The 25049-nt window shown below is 41.8% G+C and overlaps 1 protein-coding gene across 5 annotated transcripts; it reads left to right on the top strand.

The window, feature by feature from the left end:
• Positions 1-1668: 1668 nt before the first annotated feature.
• LOC123995097 (ralBP1-associated Eps domain-containing protein 1-like) lies at positions 1669-25014 on the top strand. Of its 5 annotated transcripts, none has more exons than XM_046298414.1 (19): positions 1669-1786; positions 6193-6316; positions 11135-11328; positions 11497-11659; positions 11978-12111; positions 13843-14008; positions 14482-14545; positions 14796-14950; positions 15089-15210; positions 15636-15716; positions 17391-17478; positions 17666-17764; positions 17922-17994; positions 18092-18290; positions 21393-21566; positions 21679-21765; positions 23047-23186; positions 23318-23423; positions 23590-25014. In XM_046298414.1, exons 3-19 carry the CDS (start codon positions 11200-11202, stop codon positions 23656-23658), a joined length of 2049 nt encoding a protein of 682 aa, XP_046154370.1. In that variant the 5' UTR covers positions 1669-1786; positions 6193-6316; positions 11135-11199; the 3' UTR covers positions 23659-25014. The 5 variants fall into 5 exon arrangements, with proteins under 5 accessions (XP_046154370.1, XP_046154367.1, XP_046154366.1 ...); XM_046298411.1 differs by lacking the exon at positions 1669-1786 and adding an exon at positions 3865-4622 and having other exon boundaries at positions 11503-11659; XM_046298410.1 differs by lacking the exon at positions 1669-1786 and adding an exon at positions 3866-4622 and having other exon boundaries at positions 15639-15716.
• Positions 25015-25049: the final 35 nt, after the last annotated feature.

Raw genomic sequence — 25049 nt, 5'->3', positions numbered from 1 at the left:
AATAAGTTCATTACTCACCAAATATGGTGTTTTGAATAGCAACTATCGCCATTTACTGCCGTCGGGGCCTGTATGTACTTCAAAAAGTCTAAATAAAAAGTTTTTTTTTAATGCCTCATTGGCATCTCCAATGTATTGAGCTGTTGTAGACTTCCAGCAATGACGGCAGTAAATGACAATAGTATATCCCTTCCAGTCTCACAGTCCCTGCTGCTGAAAAGCATCCCCAATTGCATGATGCTGCCACCACCATGCTTCACAGTAGGGATGGTGTTAGACAGGTGATGAGCTGTGCCTGGTTCTCCAGACATAGCGTTTTGCATTCAGGTCAAAGAGATATATTTGTCTCATTAGACCACTGAATCTTTTGCCTTATGCTTGAAGTCTTTCATGTGTCTTTTTGCAAACTCCAGGCATGTGGTCATGTGCCTTTTTCTCAGGAGTGGCTTACATCTGGCCATCCTCCCATAAAGGCCAGATTAGTAAAGTGCTGTAGAGACCATTGTCCTTCCCGTCAGGTTCTCCCATCATAGCCAAGGAACTCTATCGTTCTGTCAGAGTGGTCATTGGGTTCTTGGTCTCCTCCCTGACCAAAGGTCTTCTTGTCCAGTTAGGTCAGCTCGAGGCAGAGTCTGGGTAGTTCCATATTTCTTCAATTTCTCAAAATATTGAGACCACTGTGCTCTTGGAAACATTCAACACTCTATACATTGTTTTATACCCTTCCCCAGATATACCTTAATACAATTATATCTCGGAGATCTACGGATAATTCCTTGGACTTCATCGTTTCTGCTCTGACATGCACTGTTGGACCTAAGTGGTTCTTCAAGGTTTTATTGGCAGACTATATCCAAAGAGGTGGGATGAAAACATAGTTTAAAGAATAAATAAAAATAGGGTAATGAAAAAGATAAACCTCATAAGCTGGGTTCTAATACTCATACTAACCTCACTAATCATACTATGTCTGATGTAAATTGAGGATGTAGTATGCTTAGTGGTCAGAGTGTGGATATAGTTAGTATGACAAAGTTCCCGGATGTCGTACTACAGTCGCCAAAATACGAAGTATACAAGCAATGGTCACCATTTCCACGCTTTTGTATTTCGCTACACTCGCATTAACATCTGCTAACCATGTGTATGTGACAAATACAATTTTATTTGAATTCTTCAGAAATGGGCATGGCTTCACAACATTTTCAGATTTGAAGAAAATGGCAGAAAATATGCAACAGAAGTCTGATGAGAGCGGATTCAAATTTATTGCTTTTAACTAATTATGACAAATGTTAAGAAAATGTTGAGCAATGTAATAAAGTAATGACTTTTCAAATAAGTTACATTGTGTTGGCAGACAATTTGTTAACTACGCTATCCTTACAAACCGCATAGCATTACAGCAGTATGTACCAGGTATGTTAGCTACCTACTAACATTAGTTGGCTACTAATACATCAAACTTACCAGTATATTTACTTCATGCAATCTACCCAAAATTTATTGACTTGATTATTCACGTAATTCATAGCTTTGCTAAGTGGTATAGTGGTTCAGGTGTGTTTGTAAATTCACTCTGGCCATCTAGTCCGATTTCAGAGCACTCTCCGCTGACCGTGCCAGAGCTCAGAATGACTGATGAATTTACGAATGTCCACTCATTGAATGTGGCAATTGTCAGTAAACCGCAGCAAAAAAAAAGCCTAATTAAATTGTTGCCGGCAGCATAGTTAGTCACCAACACTCTGGATAACATGAAAACAGCCTAACCAGCTCTGCTAGGGTGAGTAAAATAGTCATGAGTGAGGTTCTCATTTGTGTCTGGAAGTAGCTAGCAAGTTAGCTTTGGTGCTTGAATTTACTTTATTTTACTTTAAGAACAAATTCTTATGTACAATGCCGTTGCGAGTCAAACGTTCTGACTCTCTCGGCGCAACGCTACTCCTCAGCTAAAGCACTTTGAATTTATGAACGGAGAATCTGACAACACCCAGAATTTACGAAGGCTCCGAGTGCACTCTGGCACTCCATATTGAATTTACAAACATGTCTAGGTAGTAATCTGTTATGCTAAAAGAGATTGCATAACAGCATCAACTTCCAGTACACAGGCAAAGCGCTAGTACACGCAACTGAAAAGACACCATTCAACAACAATATACTAAAATGAACTAATAGTATATCATATGGGTATTCGAATAGAGGGCTATTATTCTCACAAAACAAAAATGTACTCCTTCACTTGGTCAAATGTACTCAGCTCCCACACAGGCTCTGGGGCCTGAGCGGGGGAGCATCTTCAGACAGTATTCCCTGCAATGTTTCAGCTGCGAAGTCCGATTATATAATTGGCAGTCTGCAAACAAAAATTAAAGGTGCATGCCACCACCTACTGTGCTGGACTGTGTATCAATCACAGCTTAAAACATTATCTCCACATTTCTAAATTCTACCTAACTCGGTACATTAAGAAAATAAGATTCCTACCAACAGACCCACCCCCAAATCCCTTCCAACACCCCTACACTTAAATCTTTCCCTCTCTTCAACAATATAACATGAGCCACCATTTCATCGACCATACACATGTTTACCAACCATATGTAATGACGAGTTCAATGTAGGTGCAATCAAGCAAACACCACCTCCTTAATCTGACCTTTGAATCTTGGTCCACCAACCTTTTCTTTTGAGGGCATATAAAATGCCAGACCTTGGGCTCAGAGTCCCATCTCTTCTACCACACATCTATCAAAATGGCTCTGATGTTACATTTGGCCTCACCTCTACCCAGTGGAAAATTATCACATCATTTTAAAGCCCATTTAAAAGTTGTGGAACCAATGGCCATTCCCTTCCACACCCAAATGGGCTGGGACCCAAAATAATCTCACTACTACAGTACACCCAGTCTCTCAATTCACCATAATAACATTAATGCCTCCAATAGTAAGTCACTCCTATTAGATTTGCCAGGACTTCTGACTGTGAAGTCCTGGAAATCCAATAACCTTTTAATCGCTTTCTCAAGGATTTCCAGTTTCTTTGATTTTTAGTTAGTTTGTCCTGTACAATGAATTACTTACACAATAAACAACGCAAACTCAACCTTCTTTACGATTAGTGTTCCAAGACCTCTCAACCCACTGACATTGTGGGACAGGTGACTTTCTTTCTAAAAAATCATGTCCTAACAATTGAATTGGCCACAGGTGTCCTCTAATCAAGTTGTATCGACCTTGACTAACCTGTTCCCCCAAACATTGACTCTGCACCTGTACCCCCTGTATATAGCCTCGGGTCTGTTATTTTGTTGTTGCTCTTTAATTGTTTGTCATTTTTATTTGATATTTTTTTACATTTCAGTTTATCTTAATTATTTTTCTTAAAACTGCATTGTTGGTTAAGGGCTTGTAAAGTAAGCAATTTACTGTAAGTTCTACTACACCTGTTATATTCGCGCATGTTACAAATAACATTTGATTTGATCAACGTCTCAAGGATGATCAAAGGAAATTGGATGTACCTGAGCTCAATTTGGAGTGTCTGTATTTAATTTCCGATACACTTGCAAACATTTCTAAAAATATGTTTTCACTTTGTCATAATGGTGGTGTGTTGATGGGTGAGAGATTTTGAATCCATTTTGAATTCAGGCTGTAACACAACAAAATGTGGAATAAATCAAGGGGTATGAATACTTTCTGTGAAGTCCCTGTATCAATGTCTCCTGTAAGGCCAGGTTCTGGTTGTCCCCTCTCATCATACACGAGGTAAACAACAGCCGTTTATAAAGGCAAAACCTTCCGCAATGGACCTCCTATGCCTGGTCAATCACAGCCATGGCATTCTACTAGTGCTTCAGATATGACAAACAAACAAATATACATTAACTATGGCATTTTTTTTGTGATCCGGGCGCCGCTCACTCACAACGTCTGTACGATGACATCACGGGGCATAGGACTGTTGGGAGAAAAGAGCCAGAAGACCCTAAAACTTCACGTCTAATATAATTTGGAATTATTCACTTGATTGAAACATACGGCAACGGAATAGAACCGGAAGAACTCCGTTTCATTTACCGTTGAATACCGACACCCAGTCTCGGAAGTTGACTATTGCTGACTTGAGGCTGGTTTTCTACCTGGCTAGCCAGCTACGTTAGCTAGCTGCTAACAGCTTGTAACGTTAGTAGCGAGGCCAGAAAGTCTAACTTTATCCATTGATAAATAGCAAAGTAATTACCCGAAATAGTCAATTGTTCTAACCAGTCGGTACGTAATATTGCGACTGGGATAGTTTCTGGGGACATACAAGACCCCTTCTTGCCATAACCAGCATTTCGCTAAGCTATTTAGCAAAGCTAACCAGCAACGTCGCTCTTTCGCACTTTTTGGGTCCAGTTCAGGCAAGGAAGGATAACGAAACAGCTAGTCCGCTAAACGGGTACTTTTTATGCCATAATGGAAAGTTTAACATTAACTGATGGAGAGCAGAAGTATTACTCTGATTTGTTCGTTTATTGCGATACGGACAACACAAAGAAAGTGGCTTCCAATGGCAGAGTTCTTGACCTTTTCCGGGCGGCCCAGCTACCCAGCGAGGTTGTCCTGCAGGTGGGCTACCTAAATTAATTAGCCAGCTAAACGTATCAATCTGTCAAATGTGATAGGGGTGTGTTTGACATGTATGTGGCGTTCATGTTGCCAGTGGTTAACGTGATGAGACACACCTTATACTTGCCAGTTAGCAAATTGAAAAAGGTATTTCCTGCATCAGGCTAACTAGCAAAGCATGCTACCAAGAATATAGTTAAGTTGCTAGCATTACATTTTATACATAGCCACATGTTCTCTCAACACCACAGCTATTTATTTTCAATGTTTTTCTAGCTGTCTTTCTGCTTGATATTCTTGCAATTTGAATCATAAACTAGCTTAAGTATCCCCACTTGTTTTTGTAGCTAACCAGTTTAAGTCGACAGCCCACATCCTCTCTTGTGTATTTAATACTTTGTTGCTTGCTGGACTGGATACAAAATGTACAGTATAAAATAATCTTATTTGTATCGCCTTGATACTATTCGAAGGTCATAGTGCTCATTTAACTGATTAACATTAATCCAATCAAGATGTGAAGCCAGTAGAATGTGCATTGTAGCAACGACTGTGTTACTTGAACATAGCCAGTCATGTTTAGCTATTTCTTTGTATATTCGTGCTGTTATCAATTTGTGGGCTGACGCCAACATTTCTGTTGCGGTTGAAGGTTTGCTGTCTTTCTTTCAATGTGTCATTTATTGACCTGCTCAGTCTAATTCCCAGGCCACTTGTCCTGGTGTAGGCTATATAATTCATGTGCTAGGAAGGGGTGTGACTCAGACTTTTGTTTCAACAGTTACTCTGCTCTTTTGTGGGCCATGATGTATGCTTTTATTTCCTCCCTAATGCAAAAACATAGGACTAAAGGTTTCTGTTTTGGTTGTTCATTATACTGAAGAATAGGCCTAATCCATGATCCATAAATCTGAGATGTGAAATGTTGCCTGGTTCTGTCTGTGGCCTATTTCCCATTGAAATTATGCAGACTCACTAGGCCTTGCCTGGTAGTTATTTCTTACCAACGCAATGGCAAAGTCTCAGGGAATAGGTCTTCAACTTGCCGTATACATCTAATTCAGAAGCATCCTTGTAGAAATGTCAGACCATTTTCTTTTATGACGACACAAGTCACATTGCTCAGTGAGCACACAAAGCAACATCTGTCTTCCTGTGTTAGTTAGGAAGCAATGTCATTGGAACTTTCTCTGTGAGAGAATGCAACATTCCCTCCCATCATCAAATATTTGGCACATAACAGTGATGTGTGAACACAATAGTGAGTTTATATCACTCTACAGTATGTTGATAATAAGGTGAACTGCCCCTCCCTACCTTCAGGCTATGCTCAAACCCTACACCCCAACCACCTCTGGTCTCTTGACCCTTACGAGACGGCAGCTCCTGCTCAACCCAGTCCAAGCTCTTCTTGTCCTTGTATCCCAAGGATGGAACCAGCTTCCCCCTGATGCTAGGACAGCAGAGTCCCTGCCCATCTTCTGAAAGCGTCTGAAACCCTACCTCTTCAAAGAGTATCTTAAATAATCCCCCTCCTCAAAAAGACTGAAATGTAAATTTGTTGTCTCAGATCACAGAGCTCTGTGGAGCCACTCGCCTGGGCCATTTTGGAAGGAGCCAGTTTTACATTGCACTGAAACTCATCGCTGTAGCCCAGTCCGGACTGCCTCTCCGAGTAGAGAGCCTCAATTCTGGTTAGTAAACATGTCTGGAATGCTCCATCTATTAGGAATTAACCACTAATGTATGAGAGAGGGTATTAGCACCTGGGGGCACACTGGACAATGTTTACATCTTCTTATGTTTGACTTTGGTACGGTTTTAGTTAAATTCAGTCGCCTATATTGAAGGGAGAGTAGCATAGTCATGTGTTTTTCACAATGGCACACATTTGACTTCAAAACAACTCATTACAGTGCATTAGGAAAGTATTTAGACCCCTTGACTTTTAACACAATTTGTTATGTTACAGCCGTATTCTAAAATAAATACAATTGTGGTTTTCCCTCATCAATCTACACAACCATAATGACAAAGCAAAAACAGTTTTTATTTAAATTTTAAAAAACGGATTACATTTACTTATGTATTTATTTAGACCCTTTAGTCAGTACATTGTTGACGCACCTTTGGCAGTGATTACAGCCACGGGTCTTCTTGGGTATGATTTTACAAGCTTGGCACACTTGTATTTGGGGAGTTTCTCCCATTCTTCTTTGCAGATGCTCTCAAGCATCTGTGAGGTTGGATGGGGAGTGTCGCTGCACATCTATTTAAAGGTCTCTCCAGAGATGTTCGATCGGGTTCAAGTCCAGGCTCTGGCTGTGCCAATCGAGGACATTAAGAGACTTGTCCCGAAGCGACTCCTGCGTTGACTTGGCTGTGTGCTTAGGGTCGTTGTCCTGTGGGAAGGTGAACCTTCTCCCAAGTCTGAGATCCTGAGCGCTCTGTAGCAAGTTTTCATCAAGGACCTCTCTGTACTTTGCTCCATTCATCGACCCTGACTAGTCTCCCAGTCCCTGCCACTGGAAGAACATCCCCACAGCATGATGCTGCCACTACCATGCTTCACCGTAGGGATGGTGCCAGGTATACCCAAGATGTGAAAACTTGGAATTCAGGCCTAAGAGTTCAATCTTGATTTCATCAGACCAGAGAATCTTGTTTCTCATGGTCTGAGAGTCCTTTAGGTGCCTTTTGGCAAACTCTTAGCGGGCTGTCATGCCTTTTACTGAGTGGCTTCCGTCTGGCCGCTCTACCTTAAAGGCCTGATTGCTAGAGTCCTGCAGAGATGGTTATCCTTCTGGAAGGTTCTCAACCTATAGAGCTCTGTCAGAGTGACCCTTGGGTTCTTGGTCACCTCCCTGACCAAGGCCCGCTCTAGGAAGAGACGTAATGGTTCCAAACTTTTTCCATTTAAGTATGATAGAGGCCACAGTGTTTTTGGGGATCTTCAATGCTGCAGAAATGTGTTGGTACCCTTTCCCAGATCTGTGCCTTGACACAATCCTGTCTACGGACAATTCCTTTAACCTCTTTGCTTGGTGCTTGCTCTTACATGCACTGTCAACTGTGAGATGTTTTTTATATAGACAGGTGTGTGCCTTTCCAAATCATGTCCAATCAATTGACTTTACTGCGGGTGGACTCCAATCAAGATGTATGAACTTTTCAAGGATGCTCATTGGAAACAGGATTCACCTGAGCTCAATTTTGAGTCACAGAGCAAAGGGTCTGAATACTTATGTCAATCAGGTATTTCTGTTTTTTTATACATTTCCCAAAATGTCTAAAAACCTGTAAAAAGGGAAGGGGTCTGAATACTTTTCTAATGCCATGTGTACTCCCTAGAGATGAGCTGTTTTCAAATGCATATACTGTCAACATAGAGGATACGTCACCCAAGTTTCATATCTGAGTCCATTTAATGAGTAGCAGGATGCAGAGATATGGATGGATCAGAGATGGAGTGTGATTTAGCAGGAAATTAAGACTACTATAAAGTACCAGTCAAAAGTTTGGACACACTTACTCATTCAAGGGTGTTTCTTTATTCTTACTATTTTCTACATTGTAGAATAATAGTGAAAACACAAACTATTAAATATCACATATGGAATCATGTAGTAATCAAAAAAGTGAAACAAATCAAGAAAATATATATATTTGAGATTCTTCAAAGTAGCCACCCTTTGCCTTGACAGCTTGGCATTCTCTCAACCAGCTTCATGAGGTAGTCACCTGGAATGCTTTTCTAATGGTCTTGAAGGAGTTCCGACATATGCTGAGCACTTGTTGGCTGCTTTTTCTTCACTCTGCGGTCCAACTAATCCCAAACCATCTCATATGGGTTTGAGGTCGGGTGATCTGATGCAGCCCTCCATCACTCCTTCTTGGTCAAATAGCCTATACACAGCCCAGAGGTATTTGAGGTCATTGTCCTGTTGAAAAACAAATGATAGTCCTACTAAGGGCAAACCAGATGGGAAGGTGTATCGCTGCAGAATGCTGTGGTAACCATGCTGGTTAAGTGTGCCTTTTAATTCTAAATAAATCACAGGCAGTGTCACCAGCAAAGTACCATCACACCACCACCTCGTATGCTTCACAGTGGGAACCACACATGTGGAGATCATCCTTTCACCAACTCTGCGTCTCACAAAGACACGGCAGATTTCCACCGGCCTAATGTCCATTGCTCATGTTTCTTGGCCTAAGCAAGTTTCTTCTTGTTATTGTTGTACTTTTAGTAGAGGTTTCTTTGCAGCAATTCAACCCATGAAGGCCTGGTTGATGCAGTCTTCTCTGAACAGTTGATGTGTCTGTCACTCTGGGAAGCATTTGATGGGAAACTGAGGTTGGTAACTCTAATGAACTTATCCTCTGCAGCAGAGGTAACTCTGGGACTTCTTTTCCTATGGCGGTCCTCATGAGAGCCAGTTTCATCATTGCACTTGAAGGGTTTTTGCGATTGCACGTGAAGAAACTTTTCAAAGTTCTTTACCTTTTCCATATTGACTTACCCTTACCTTCATGTCTTAAAGTAATGATGACCTGTCATTTCTCTTTGCTTATTTGAGCTGTTCTTGCCAAAATATGGACTTGATCTTTTACCAAATAGCCCTATCTTCTGTATACCAACCCTACCTTGTCACAACACAACTGAATTCCACAAATTTAACTTTTAACAAGGCACACCTGTTAATTGAAATGCATTCCAGGTGACTACCTCTATGAAGCTGGTTGAGAGAATGCCAAGAGTGCAAAGCTGTCATGGGAAGGGTGGCTACTTTGAAGAATCTCAAATATAAAATATATTTATTTTTATGTATCACATTTTTTGGCTATTAGATGATTCCATATGTGTTATTTCATAGTTTTGATGTCTTCACTATTATTCTACAATGTAGAACATAGTACAAATAAAAACCCTTGAATGAGTAGGTGTGTCTAGATGTTTGACTGGTACTGTATATACAAAAGCATGTGGACACCTCTTCAAATCAGTGGATTTATCAGTCACACTCGTTGCTAACAGGTGTATAAAATTGAGCACACAGCCATACAATTTGCATAGACAAACATTGGCAGCAGAATGGCCACACTGAAGAGCTCAGTAACTTTCAATGTGGCACCATCATAGGATGCTACCTTTTCAACAAGTCTTTTTATTAAAAAAAAAATTCTGCCCTGGTCATCTAAGTGTTATTGTGAAGTGGAAACGTCTAGGAGCAACAACGGCTCAGCCACGAAGTGGTAGTCCACACAAGCTCTCAGAACAGGACCACCAAGTGCTGAAGCGCGCAGCGTGTAAAAATTGCCTGTCCTTGGTTGCAACACTCATTATCGAGTTCCAAACTGCTTCTGAAAACGTCAGCACAATAATTGTTCGATGGGAGTTTCATGAAATGGGCTTCCTTGGCAGAGCAGCCGCACACCAGCCTAAGATCACAATGTGCTATGCCAAACGCCAGCTGGAGTGGTGTAAAGCTTGCCGCCTTTGGACTCTGGAGCAGTGGAAACTGGAGTGTTGAATCACACTTTACCATCTTACAGTACGACGTACGAATCTGGGTTTGGCGGATTCCAGGAGAAAGCTACCTGCCCCAATGCATAATGCCAATTGGGAAGTTTGATGGAGGAGGAATAATGGTCTGGGGCTGTATTCATGGTTCGGGCTAGGCCCCTTAATTCCAGTGAAGGGGAAATCTTAAAGCTGCAGCATACAATGACATTCTAGACAATTCTGTGCTTCTAACTTTGTGGCAACAGTTTGAGGAAGGCCCTTTCCTGTTTCAGCCTGGCTGTGCCCCTGTGCAGAAGTTGAGGTCCAGACATAAATGGGTTGGCGAGATCAGTGTGGAAGAACTTGACTGCCTGCACAGAGCTCTGACCTCAACCCCATCAAACACCTTTGGAATGAATTGGACCGCTGACTGCGAATCCAGGCCTAATCGCCCAACATCGCTAAATAATCTTGTGGCTGATGGAAGCAAGTCCCTGCAGCGATGTTTTAACATCTAGTGGAAAGCCAACCCAGAAGAGTGGAAGCTCTTATAGTAACAAATGGGGGACCAACTCCATATTAATGACCATGATTTTTGAATGAGATGTTCGATGAGCAGGTGTCCACATACTTTTGGTAATGTAGTGTACAAGCGAAGAATAGAGAACAAATTCAACAGGAAATTGCACAGCCTAAACAGGAAGCTGGGCCAGAGCTATTGGAGGAAAAGACTCAAAGTACCTCTTGAAAACCTGAACATTAGGCTTTGTAAAGCACCTTTTGATACATCACTTAAGTAAATTGGGTAACACTTGAACTAGATGTGGTTAATAATGGAGCTGCAAGCAAATGTTGTGGTTATCATTTTCAACACTTTTGTAGGCCATGTTGTAATAGGCCATACTAGACGACAACAACTGACTAGTTAAGTCCTGCTAGTTGAAACAACTAGCTAGATAGAAGGGATTTGAGGCAGTGCTATAATCTAACAGTTTCTCATCTACAGTCAAGGACTTGCCTCTGCCTCGCTTTGTTGTGGCCAAGAATGAACAGGAGGCCAGACACGCAGCCATGTACCCAGACTCTGAGAACCAGGGGTCTTACCAGGGCGTAATCCCACGACCCCCAGGCCGAGGGCAGGTCAAGAAGTTGTCTGCCCATGAGGTCATCCAGCCCTGCGTGCCCACAGTAGAACCACAGGTTATTGCCCCTCTGAGCATTTCTCTTATTAAGAGATCTCTAGTGGAAATATATTTGATCAACTATTTGAATGATCTAGTTTCTTGACAGATTGATCTGTCAGAATTACAATTCAAACTTTGATAGACATTTAGGTTTTAATCTGATGTTAATTGCCACTCTTTGAAGCTGCAGCCTGACACCACATCCCCTGTGGTGTCTCCGCACCAGTCCCCTCCCACCTCGCCCCACTGGAGAAAGCACAAACGTCAGGCCAGCGGGGGGAACGTAGAGAGACAACCTGTGGTTGTGGCAGGTGCTGTCTGGACACCTTTCAGAGAACCACAAGCAGGTACACACTACACAACAACCTGTATCCTCTGAATGTTAGTCTGACAAGGTTTACGGTTTCAGTTGTAGATGTGTATTAATATCTGTACACAGTTGTCATGCATCGTTTTGGCTTTCGCCAGTCATACAACTATTACATAGCTTGCTAAATAAGTGAGGTTCAACATGATTATTGATAATAGGAATATTGATGACAAGTGTCTTTAATCCACTCACTGAATGCTTGAGTATGCTCACTGCATCAGCGAGAAGGAGCCCTGTGTAATCTAATTGCCCTGTCCTGAGGCTGTGTAACTCTCTTCTCTTCTTCTCTCTACAGGACCTGTGGTGTCAGGTGATGGGATGTGGTCTGCCAACTCTCCTCCCCCTGTTCAGGAAAGCTGGGTCAGTTTGAAAGATGCTCATCCCCCCTCCTCCAGCACACTCCCAGCAATACATTCCTCACCGGTCCAGGTAGTGCAGCAAATGCTTCCATGGACCTGTCATATTTCTTGTAATGGCTTAAAGGCATAGAGATGGAGATGGCCTATTTCACTAGATGCTCTATTTCATTGGCTAATATTTCCACCTCAAACTACATACGGTGCATTCGGAAAGTATTCAGACCCTTTGACTTTTTCTGCAATTTGTTACATTACAACCTTATTCTAAAATGTATAAAATTGTGTTTTTCCCCCTAAATCTACACATATTACCCCATAATGATGAAACGAAAACAGGTTTTTATAAATGTTTGCACATTTATAAAAATAAAGACACATTTACATAAGTATTCAGATCCTTTACTCAGTACTTTGTTGAAGCATCTTTGGTAGCTATTACAGTCATCTTCTTAGGTATGACGCTAAAATCTTGGTACATGTGTATTTGGGGAGTTTCCCCATTCTTTTCTGCAGATCCTCTCAAGCTGTCAGGTTGGATGGGGCGCATTGCTGCACAGCTATTTTCAAGTCTCTCCAGAGATGTTCGATTAGGTTCAAGTCCAGGCTCTGGCTGGGCCACTCAAAGACATTCAAAGACTTGTCCCGCAGCCATTCCTGCGTTGAGTTGGCTGTGTGCTTAGGGTCATTGTCCTGTTGGACGGTGAACCTTCTCCCCAGTCTGAGGTCCTGAGCGCTCCGTAGCAAGTTTTCATCAAGGACCTCTCTGTACTTTGCTCCGTTCATCTTTCCCTCGACACTGACTAGACTCCCAGAGACTGCTGCTGAAAAACATCCCCACAGCATGATGCTGCCACCACCATGCTTCACCGTAGGGATTGTGCTAGGTTTCCTCCTGACGAGTCCCTAGGCATTCAAGCCAAAGAGTTCAATCTTGATTTCATCAGACCAGAGACTCTTGTTTCTCATGATCTGAGAGTCCTTTAGGTGCCTTTTGGGAAAACTCCAAGCGGGCTGTCGTGCGTTTTACTGAGTGGCCTCCGTCTGCACACTCTACGATAAAGGCCTGATTGGTGGAGTGATGTATAGATGGTTGTCCTTCTGGGAGGTTCTCCCATCTCCACAGAGGAACTCTGGAGCTCTTTCAGAGTGACCATCGGGTTCTTTGTCACCTCCCCGACCAAGGCACTTCTCCACTGATTGCTCAGTTTGGCTGAATGGCCAGCTCTAGGAAGAGTCATGGTGGTTCCAAATGTCTTCCATTTAAGAATGATGGAGACCACTGTGTTCTTAGGGACCTTCAATGCTGCAGAAATGTTTTGGTAACCTTCCCAGATCTGTACCTCGACACAATCTTGTCTTAGAGCTCGACAATTCCTTCAACCTAATGGCTTGGTTTTTACTTTGACATGCACTGTCAACTGTGAGACCTTATATAGACCGTTGTGTGCCTTTCCAAATCATGTCCAATCAATTGAATTTACCACAGGTTGAAACATCTCAAGGATGATCAATGCAAACAGGATGCACCTGAGCTCAATTTCGAGTCTCATATCAAAGGGTCTGAATACTTTTTTTTTTTTTTAAATACATTTGCTAAAATGTGTAAACCTGTTTTCGCTTTGTCATTATGGGTTTTGTGTGTAGCTTGATAAAATATTTCATCCTTTTTAGAATAAAGCTGTAATGTAACAAAATGTTGAAAAAGTCAAGGGGTCTGAATACTTTCTGAATGCACTGTAGCTACTGCGATAATTCAGGAATGGTTATTTTCTCTCTAAATGTTTCACATGACTGGCTTTAGGAGAACTCTTCGATTCGAACGGTTGCATCTGCGACAACAGCCAATGAAACCCAAAGACAGTCCAGTGGTGGTTATGACGACCCCTGGAAAATCACAGACGAGCAGAGACAGTATTACATAAATCAGTTCAAGACCATCCAACCAGACCTCAACGGTTTCATACCTGGTGAGTAGTGAGCTTTGTGTGAAACCAGCTTTTACACATTTACCTTCAATCTGCAGTTGCTTCATCCATTTTTGGACTAATAAATTAATGTTATTCAAGAATCAAAGGGTATATACATTAGAAATGCCTAATGAGCTTAGTTTAACTGTCATACTCCATCAGAACCCAAAATATGTTTGTTTTACACCAATGGTTGTAAACATTGTACATGTAAACAAACATTTTATAGCCTCTCAACATGTTAAAAACTATCTTTAATATATTGGCTGGTCAGTCCTTGTATTCATAGCTCTGCCCATTCAATTTTAGTGGTTACATTTCTCCAGGCCTATCCCTCAGCTTTTTACCAAAATAGAGGCAGGGAACTACTTTGTTTCAATTAAGGATTGGCCCTTTAAAGGTTACAGGGACTGGCTGTTATGCTACAGTGATTGACCCAGCACAAACAGTTTTTCCCTTCGTCTATATTTCAGGTTCTGCCGCAAAAGAATTTTTCACAAAATCAAAGCTACCTATTCTTGAACTGTCCCACATTTGGTAAGTTATTAGAAAGAGGGCTATTGGCTTTAGTTGAGATGCTCCCCATATGTAATGATGGAATTGTATTATGAACCACCTGATTTATTCTTAATCCAGGAAGTAATACCAAATAATGGAATAAATAACTCTTCAGTTATTGAATTTGGATACCTCTGGTCCAGTGATTGAATTCACAAGGGATTCGAGCAGTTTTCCATTCACGAGTGTGTTTAGTCTTTTTCGCTGACTCACATTGTTTGCATTACAGGGAGCTGTCAGACTTCGATAAAGACGGGGCGTTGACACTGGATGAGTTCTGTGCTGCATTTCATCTGGTTGTTGCTCGGAAAAACAGCTATGATCTTCCCGAAAAGCTGCCGGAGAGTCTTATGCCAAAGCTTATTGACTTGGATGACTCAGCAGGTAAAAGCTGGCGCTCTCCTGCTATAAAATCAGAATCTGTCCAAACCTGGCCTTGGGACTGTCTGCTGCAGACAGTTGATTTATGAAACACAGAGAGAAATGGAATCGTCATCCTGATATAAATGTTCCATGTTCCAGAGGTTCCAGACCAGGCCCCTGACGTGGGCTACTCGGGATCCCCCGTGGAGGTGACACCCAACAAGTCCCCCTCCATGCCCTCACTCAACCAGACCTGGCCTGATCTCAACCAGGGCAATGAGGTTGGGCACCAAACCACCACATGTTGTCACTGTAAAATAGGTCATCGTTGAACTTTTGCCATTCCAGCATATTGCAAATTACTTCTCAATTAAGTGATCGATAAGTATCTTTCCATTGCTCGGTTTTAGTAGCTGTCATCTCGCAGTAATTTCCTAATTCCTTATCTTTCTTATCCATTTTTAAGAAACACAGATTGGTACTTACAGAAACCTACAAAAGCTACAATTCTCAATCAGTCAGTTTGCTCCATTTCTGTTAAGCTAGTTACCATGGTTCCAGTCAATATCCATCCCTTCCTCACTATAATGAATGGATAAGTGATAGTAAATGCAGTTCCTCACCCCGCCTGTGTGAGAGCAGTGGGGTTTGTAACTGGGTGGGGAATCATCCTGTGTGCTGATGTGTTTCTGCTTTATCTCTCTAGCAGTGGGAGACTTTTAGTGAGCGCTCCTCCAGCTCACAAACTCTGACCCAATTTGATTCTAACATTGCGCCAGCTGACCCTGTAAGTCCATCACTTAGTTTGTCTGTTTGAGTATAAATTATGAAATTAACCCAAGGGCTAATTAAGATCTCGCTCTGAGTGCATGTACATAGTGCTACTGAATTTACCATAACAGCAGTACCCATGTGATTTTTGCTTGCTTAGCTTTTTTTATCCCATACTATGATTAAGAATGACATTGTGGGCCCTATAAGTTCCTGGGATATTTTTACATGTTAGCAATATTTAATATCTTCATTTTTTAATTTTTTTTTTAGTTTTGATGTCTTCACTATTATTCTATGAAATAACACATGGAATCATATGTAACTGTAACCAGAAAAGTGGTAAACAAATCAAAATAGCCACCCTTTGCCTTTAATGACAGCTTTGCATTCTCTCAACCAGTTTTTAGGTAGTCACCTGGAATGCATTTCAATTAACAGGTGTGCCTTGTTTGAGCCAATCAGTTGTGTTGTGACAAAGTAGAGGTGGTAAACAGGTGGCCTTTTACCAAATAGGGCTAAGTCCATATTATGGCAATAACAGCTCAAATAAGCAAAGATAAGTGACAGTTCATTACTTTAAGACATGAAGGTCAGTCAATCCATACAATTTCAAGAACTTTAAAAGTTTTTAAGTAAAGTTGCAAAAACCCATCAAGCGCTATGATGAAACTGGCTCTCATAAGGACTGCCACAGGAAAGGAAGACTCAAAAGTTACCTCTGCTGCAGAGGATACGTTCTTTAGAGTTAACTGCACCTCAGAATGCAGCCCAAATAAATGCTTCAGAGTTCAAGTAACAGACACATCTCAACATCAACTGTTCAGAGGAGACTGCATGAATCAGGCCTTCATGGTCAGATTGCTGCAAGGAAACCACTAAAGAACACCAATAAGAAGAGACTTGTTTGGGCCAAGAAACATGAGCAATGTACATTAGACTGGTGGAAATCTGTCATGTCTTTTTGAGACTCAGAGTAGGTGAACGAATGATCTCCGTGTGTGTGGTTCCCGTCGTGAAGCATGGAGGAGATGGTGTGGGGGTGCTTTGCTGGTGACACTTGTCTGTGATTTATTTAGAATTCAAGTCACACTTAACCAGCATGGCTACTACAGCATTCTGCAGCGATACGCCTTCCCATCTGGTTTGCGCTTAGTGGGGCTATCATTTGTTTTTCAAAAGGACACCTCCAGGCTGTGTATAGGCTATTTAACCAAGATGAAGAGTGATGGAGTGCTGCATCAGATGACCAGGCCTCCACAACCACCGGACCTCAACCCAATTGAGATGGTTTGGGATGAGTTGGACCGCAGCGTGAAGGAAAAGCAGCCAACAAGTGCTCCGCATATGTGGGAACTCAAAGACTGTTGAAAAAGCATTCCAGGTGAATCTGGTTGAGAGAGTGCCAAGTGTGCAAAGCTGTCAAGGCAAAAGGTGGCTACTTTGAAGAATCTCAAATGTTAAATATATTTGGATTTGTTTAACACTTTCTTTTGAAAATAAAGAAAAACCTTTTGAGTACGTGTCAACTTTTGACTGGTACTGTAGAGATTCAGTTTTCTCAATCTGCATAATTGCCATGAATGGAAGCCTTTTCTAGCCTTTTACAAACTGTTCTGACACTATGAAATATTTATATCCTAATGGCAGTATATGGGCTTATGATCATCAGACACCTCTGTCCTTACAGGATACAGCCATTGTCCACCCTGTCCCCATCCGCATGACCCCAAGCAAGATCCATATGCAAGAGATGGAGCTGAAGAGAACCGGAAGTGGTAAGATACTTTCCCCATATGATAAGAGCACGTAAACATATCAGAAGACCAAGCTCTGTCTTCTAAAGCAGTGGAGACTGGAGAGACTAGCAACTCTCAAGAATTTTACTGAGAAGTAATGAAGGGATGCACTGTACCTCTTTCTAAATACTGTTAAGGTAATTGACCGTCTTTCTCATTCCTGAAGACCACACACATCCTACAAGTCCCCTGATGGCTAAACCACCTGACCTCTCTGAAGAAACCAAGCTTGCCACATCTATGAAGTTTGTAACTGCTAACTCTGGTAAGTGTCTCAAGGGATGTACCATTATCATAAAGAATTTAGGACAGTTGCAATTTTTAGGTAGGCCGTATTTCCTATAATAAATCTGTGACCATAATTATATTGCATTTCCTTGAGACATGGTTCAAGATACCATACTCATATTTCTCTCCTAAAGGTGATGGTTATAGCAGTTCAGATTCCTACACTTCAGATCAAGACCCAATTACAAGTGTTGTAACAAGACAAAGGTAAGTTGGTCTCAATATCTAGAGATATTCGATGTCAAAACACATGCTTTGTTAATTGAAGAGTTTTTGAATGGTAAGCTCACTAGCTGTGTTGTAGGTCTCATTCTGGGACATCTCCTGAAGGACTGAAGGTGGTGACTGCTCCCCCACCGCCACCCCCCAGACCACACGCCTCCCACTCCCGCTCCTCCTCTCTAGACATGAACAGAAGCTTTGCGGCTGTCCCCCCCGGGCCACAGTCGGCTGGAGTCGTGGCCTACCCTCCAGCCGTGCCTCCTAGACCACTACCCACACAGGTAGAACTATCAGCACAGACCTGAAGACTTATCAAAATGTTGCCGCCTCTGTGTAGTCTTTAATAGGAAATGTACATATTTAAATGCTGAAATCTCCTTTATGTTCTATTCACTCTACACAGACTATTATTACTACTACTACTAAGGGAGTGAACATTATTTATAATGAGGGTTACATGGAGAAAAGCGAACCTCTCTGAAATGAAAATGGATAGCCTTCCCTTGGAAAAAAAGTGATATACACACACCCAAAATAATAATTAAAACGAAGTGGATAGCAGAGAACACGTTTAACCTCACTTCTTGGACAGACCAAAGCCTTAGATATGTAGTTTTAGAAACTGTTCTTTCTTCTCTAAGCATTACATGGCAATGCAGGATTTTTAAATATTATTTTGGGCACAGGGCTGCAGGCCAGAAGGTTGTGAGTTCAGAGACTACTGTGGACAGATGTCCTTTATAGTAAAATCTATAATATTTGCAGGTCAGAGAGAAAAATGGCCTTATAGAAACATTTCATGCAATTCTACATAATGTTACATATTAGCAGAATATTTTTTAATACCACATAAATTACAGGCTAAGAATGGACAGATGTGTGTTAATCTTGTCACATTTCTCCAATGCCAAATCAGTGTGTTTTGTTTGCAACAAAATTGTTCATGTCTGCAAACAATCATTAGGAATCTGAGAATGGTTCTTTCAAAAGTTAAGCCTACCTTTCCACCCCAAACAGGGTAGTCCTACCGATGCATAGAAATGAAAGCTTTAACTACTGGCTACTCTTCTTCTGTGGCTTAACCCAACGAGAGAAGGTCACAAGTGTTTCCCTAAAAGCTGTCTTGGGTTTAAATATTTGCTATTGTACAGAAAGTGAATAGCTTAATCAATTGATAGTGACAGAATTTGATTACCTCCCAAGCAAAGTACATTTTTGTCTCTGCTGTAGAAACTAAATGATATCCCGGGTATTTTACCGCTTGTTTCTATCATAAAGCGTCACGGACCTAAGCACTGTTATAGTTTACTTTATATAATGGATCTGTAATTTTTTCCCCCTCTAAATCTTAAGATAACAATGTGTAGGCCTGTGCTTTTTGCCATTTTCTTTAATAAAAGTTAGGCCTATGGCAAATCTATGGTTATAGCAGCCTAATAGCCTAATTTTATTTGTCAAACAGGTAGGCCTACCTCTTTCTTAAATAGGAAGAAATAGGCTCCAACACAAAGTCCTGTTGTTGTTACTAAAGTCGAATTATAACTGTCCATTGGTTGTGCTGCTGATTCAAATGTCAGCACCACAATGTTACTCGAATCAATAACTCAATAACGGAACATAGGTTATAGGCTATTCCGCGCAGAAGATTTGGACTAGGCCTAATCGGAAGTAATGTTTGGAAGAAGCGTTTGACTCACCTCCTGAAATGCCGCCACTGTAGACCTGCACAGCATTGGTGAGACGGCACACAAAAAAGGTTTTGATCAGCAAGAGCAGAGCAGCCCGGGGCTCAGGGTTGGAATATCCATTGCCGTGTGTAATGCAGCCTAGTTTTATTTATACCATCCCAGCAGCTATCTTTGTAATATAACTTTGATCTGTGCTTCTCCGACCATGCACTTCGTAGCCTATAAGCTATGGATAATTTGATTGAGACTACACTAAATAGCCTGTAGGCTCACTTGATATTGCATGCCAGGCGCAGAATCAGCGATGAGGGGCGGCATCAGACACACACACACACACACACACACACACACACACACACACACACACACACACACACACACACCGTACCAGTCAAAAGTTTGGACAGATCTAACCATTCAAGGGTTTTTCTTTATTTTTACTATTTTCTACATTGCAGTGAAGTCCTCAAAATGATGAAATAACAAATATGGAATCATGTAGTAATGAAAAAAGTGTTAAACAAAATATATTTAATCCTTCAAAGTAGCCACAGTTTGCCTTGACAGCTTTGCACACTCTTGGCATTCTCTTAACCAGTTTCACGAGGAATGCTTTTCCAACAGTCTTGAAGGAGTTCCCACATATGCTGAGTACTTGTTGGCTGCTTTTCCTTCACTCTGCGGTCCAACTCATCCCAAACCTTCTCAATTGAGTTGAGGTCGGGTGATTGTGGAGGCCTGGTCATGATTTGGCCTCTCCTCCTTGGCCAAATAACACTTACACAGCCTGGAGGTGTGTTTTGGGTCATTGTCTTGTTGAAAAACAAATGATAGCCCCACTAAGTGCAAACCAGATCGGATGGTGAATTGCTGCAGAATGCTGTGGTAGCCATGCTAGTTAAGTATGCCTTGAATTCTAAATAAGTCACAGACATTGTCACCAGCAAAGCACCACTTCCATCCTTCGCCGCATGTGTGGTTCCCATCATCCGTTAACCTACTCTGCGTCTCACAAAGACATGGTGGTTGGAACCAAAAAGGTCAAATTTGGACATCAGACCAAATGACAATTTTCCACAGGTTTAATGTCCATTGCTTGTGTTTCTTGGCCCAAACAAGTTTCTTCTTATTATCGGTGTCCTTTTAGTAGTGGTTTCTTTGCAGCAATTCAACCGTGAATGCCTGATTCAAAGTCTCCTCTAAACAGTTGATGATAACTCTGGGTCTTCCTTTCCTGTGTCGGTCCTCATCAGAGACAGTTTCATCATAGTGCTTGATGTTTTTTGCGACTGCTCTTGAAGAAAAGTTATTGATTTTCCGTATTGACTGACCATGTCTCAAAGTAATGATGGACTGTTGTTTCTCTTTGCTTATTTGAGCTGTTCTTGCCATAATATGGACTTGGTATTTTACCAAATAGGGCTGTCTTCTGTATACCACCCCAACCTTGTCACAACACAACTGATTGGCTCAAATGCTAAGAAGGAAAGAAATTCCACAAATTAACTTTAAAAAATACTCAACACTCCCCTTGACTGAAATTGAAAAAACATGACCCTCCCCCAATTTTCTCCAGGTACCTATGCAGTAAATTTCAATCCACATCTAAGTCATTGACTAAGTAATCTCCTATTCAAGGTTGTGTTCCGTTTTTCAAAATGCAGTGTTTAGTCTGAACCCTGTGTTTTTCCCCAGACCTCGGGTCCCCACAGTGGGCATCGCTCAGATGAGGGCCAGGCAGCTCATTCCACTACCTCGCCCCAGCAGATCCCGGAGCAGCCCAACTTTGCTGACTTCAGTCAGTTCCAGGTGTTTGCTGCCTCAGAAGAGCCCAGCGATGACGAGGAGAAGCACCCAGAGAGTCTGCCGGTAAGTCAAACACCGTAAAATACAGAACCACCTTGCAGTTGGTGAACCTAACCCGGTTATATCATCTGTACTCCTGTTATAATAAGACAGACTGTTCGTTCTCCGTTCACAGGTAGAGAAGTCTTTAGAAGGTGCTGGGCCTTTGAGAACTGTGAAGAGTGACAACCAGGAAGAGCGAGCTGCAGCTACTGTGAACTCTGTAAGTAATTGACTTATTTAGACCATGATGCACCTCAATCAATCACTCCAACTACCTCGTACCTCAGTACACTGTCTTGATACCTGTACAGTGACGCTAGCGTCCCACATATCCCAGAGAGGTTAAGCAATGGCTTTTTTCTGGCCACTCTTCCGTAAAGCCCAGTTCTGTGGAGTGTATGAGAGATACTCCAATCTCTACTGTGGAGCTTTGCAGCTTCTTCAGGGTTATCTTTAGTCTCTTTGTTGCCTCTCTGATTCATGCCCTCCTTGCCTGGTCCGTGAGCTTTGGAGGGCAGCTTTGGCAGATTTGTTGTGGTGCCATATTATTTCCATTTTTTTTTAATGGATTAAATGGTGCTTCGTGGGATGTTCAATGTTTCGGATATTTTTTATAACCCAATCCTGATCTGTTGGGTTATAAGAGCTCCATGGTCTTCATAGTGCGACTTGCTTGGTGGTGTTGCAGACTCTTGTGCCTTTTGAACGGCTACATATTTATATATACTGAGATCATATGACACTTAGATTGCACACAGGTGGACTTTATTTAACTTTATTTGAGTTCTGAAGGTAATTGGTTGCACCAGATCTTATTTATGAGCTTCATAGCAAAGGGGGTGAATATATAAAGTTTACATACACCTTAGCGAAATACATTTAAACTCAGTTTTTCACAATTCCTGACATTTAATAATAGTAAAAATTCCCTGTCTTAGGCCAGTTAGGATCACCACTTTATTTTAAGGGTGAAATGTCAGAATAATAGAGTGATTTTATTTCAGCTTTTATTTCTTTCATCACATTCCCAGTGGGTCATTAGTTTACATAGTCAATTAGTATTTGGTAGCATTATTTGGAAGCTTTAACTACCTGACTGATGTCTATCTATCCCTCCTCATGATGCCATCTATTTTGTGAAGTACACCAGTCCATCCTGCAGCAAAGCGCCCCCACAACATGATACTGTCACCCCTGTGCTTCACGGTTGGGATGATGTTCTTTGCTTGCAAGCCTCCCCCTATAGGACTCGTTTTACTGTGGATATACTTTTGTACCGGTTTCCTCCAGCATCTTCACAAGGTCCTTTGTTGCTGTTCTGGGATTGATTTGCACTTTTCACACCAAAGTACATTCATCTCTAGGAGACGGAACGCGTCTCCTTCCTGAGCGGTGTAACGGCTGCGTGGTCCCATGGTGTTAATACTTGCGTACTATTGTTTGTACTTGCAAATGGTTCTTTTCAGATTTATACAGTGTGTTTTATTTTTTTCCCTGTCAGGCCAAAGGGTCCATCATGGCCCCCCCACCTAAGCCTGTCCGCCGGAGACTGAAGTCTGAGGATGAACTCCAGGAAGAGGCCCTCCCCCTGAAGTCTAACGTCATAGCCACTGTTTTAGCTGCACAGCCATCCATTCCCAGGTAGGAACAGGGGCTCCATATGAATCTGAATAGTGACTGGTCTTTCATTGTTGATTTATATATCTTTGATCACTTAATTGGCATTGAAATGAAGAAATGCAAGTTTTAAAAGTAAAAAAAAAAAATTGCAGGTCGGTTGGGAAGGATAAAAAAGCAATTCAAGCCTCTATCAGAAGAAACAAGGAGACCAACACAGTCTTGGCCAGGCTCAACAGTGAATTACAGCAACAGCTAAAGGTAGGGGAGTGTTTAAACACAGTACATGCATACTAACCAATTTGTTATTGAACTGAACCTGAGGCTTGATTTTGAACATTTTGGCATAAAAAAAATCAAAGCCTTTACAAAGGTTGAACTTCATTCCTAATTTTAGGTGATTTATCTTGTTGCTTTTCATTCATAGGACTTGCTAGAAGAGAGGATATCTTTGGAGGTTCAACTGGAACAGCTTAGACCATTTTCCCATTTGTAACCTGTTTGTGAGGAGGATAAGTCCATGAGAGCAGATAAGAGATGCACATGTTGTTCTCCCGATGTCCACTCCCTCTGTGTTCTGCTGTCTCTACTGTGGGAAACGGACTCCACCGGCTGACTGACTGCAACAACACACCCTGAGTCGCCCTCATCAGACAGAGTACAGTCTTACCAGAGCGGCTGGGATGGGAATGTTACAAATATTGGCACTTTTATTTATCAAAGAAATAAAGATTATTGTAGACGTCAATCCCTTATAACAGGACAGGCCCCCGAGGCTAGCCAGGCATGCATAGAACTGGAACTTGAGTCATGGGGTACTGAAGGCCAAGTTCCCTCCCCATTCTTCCCCGTGATGACAAGTGTCCAGTTCACTGAATGAGAGGAGCACACTGTGGTCTGTCTGTAGTGTGAGTGGGCCTGGCCGCCCGGGCCCTGTCAAGGACAGATAATCATACCAGCGAGGGCATTGGGTGAGGAGAGGAGAGGGGAGGAGTCTATGGGAGATGATGCTCTATCCTGGAGCACCTTGGACTGATCATGTGACAGGAATTTATTAATGTTCCAGTTTATTACTGTGTGTGTGGATGTATGTGGGCAGGCAACGGTTACAAACTGCACAATGCAACAAGTGTATGTATGTGTTCTTTTAGTTTTTTTCACTAGTCTTCTGCGATTTGATCCTTAACACAGTGAGCTGTATTACCTTGTGAAGTGATCGACCCCCAGATGACGGGACACCTTTGAGTTTCGCTCCTGGCTCTGTAGTTGCTCATGCTGCCGCTGCCTGTGAGAGAGGTCCTTGTGAGATACCAACTATGGAAGTGAGACCTGACTGAAGACTGCACCCCCCCCCGTTTTTCTTTTTGTTTCCCCTCTGACACCATTTTTACCTGCATGTTGTTCATGTTCTTATCTAGTATGAAGACTGCGCTTAAAAATAGACCACTTGATTTCTACCTGTATATCTTACCTAGTATGACATTGTGGTGGTACCTAAACATAACTGTCTTTGTTTTCCTGGAACTTCCTGTTTCTTTTCTCAACCTGTCCTCAAATGCCTTACTCCTGGCGTTCAGGTTTCCACTTGATTCTATTCTCCCTGTATTGAACCTTCTTTTCCCCGCTGTTCAGGTTGATGTACTGTAAAAGGGTTATGTTGTATATTGTATATGATACACACCTTTTGATCTCATATGTACATTTGCATTAATTGCTGACTAACAGCAAATATTCTATTTAATTGCTTATTATGGCTGTGGGATGATGTTTAACTGCATGGATGTATCTCTGCAGAATGAACTAGCAGCTGTGTGATTTTTACACAAAATAAAATAACAATATTTTAACCACCTTTTTCTGGTTCAAATGTTATTGTTGATGTGACTG

Source organism: Oncorhynchus gorbuscha, linkage group LG14 (assembly GCF_021184085.1).
Source record: "Oncorhynchus gorbuscha isolate QuinsamMale2020 ecotype Even-year linkage group LG14, OgorEven_v1.0, whole genome shotgun sequence".
In the NCBI taxonomy this organism is placed as follows: domain Eukaryota; kingdom Metazoa; phylum Chordata; class Actinopteri; order Salmoniformes; family Salmonidae; genus Oncorhynchus; species Oncorhynchus gorbuscha.
Note: the sequence above shows the minus strand (reverse complement) of the source record. Positions and strands in the feature narration are given on the sequence as shown.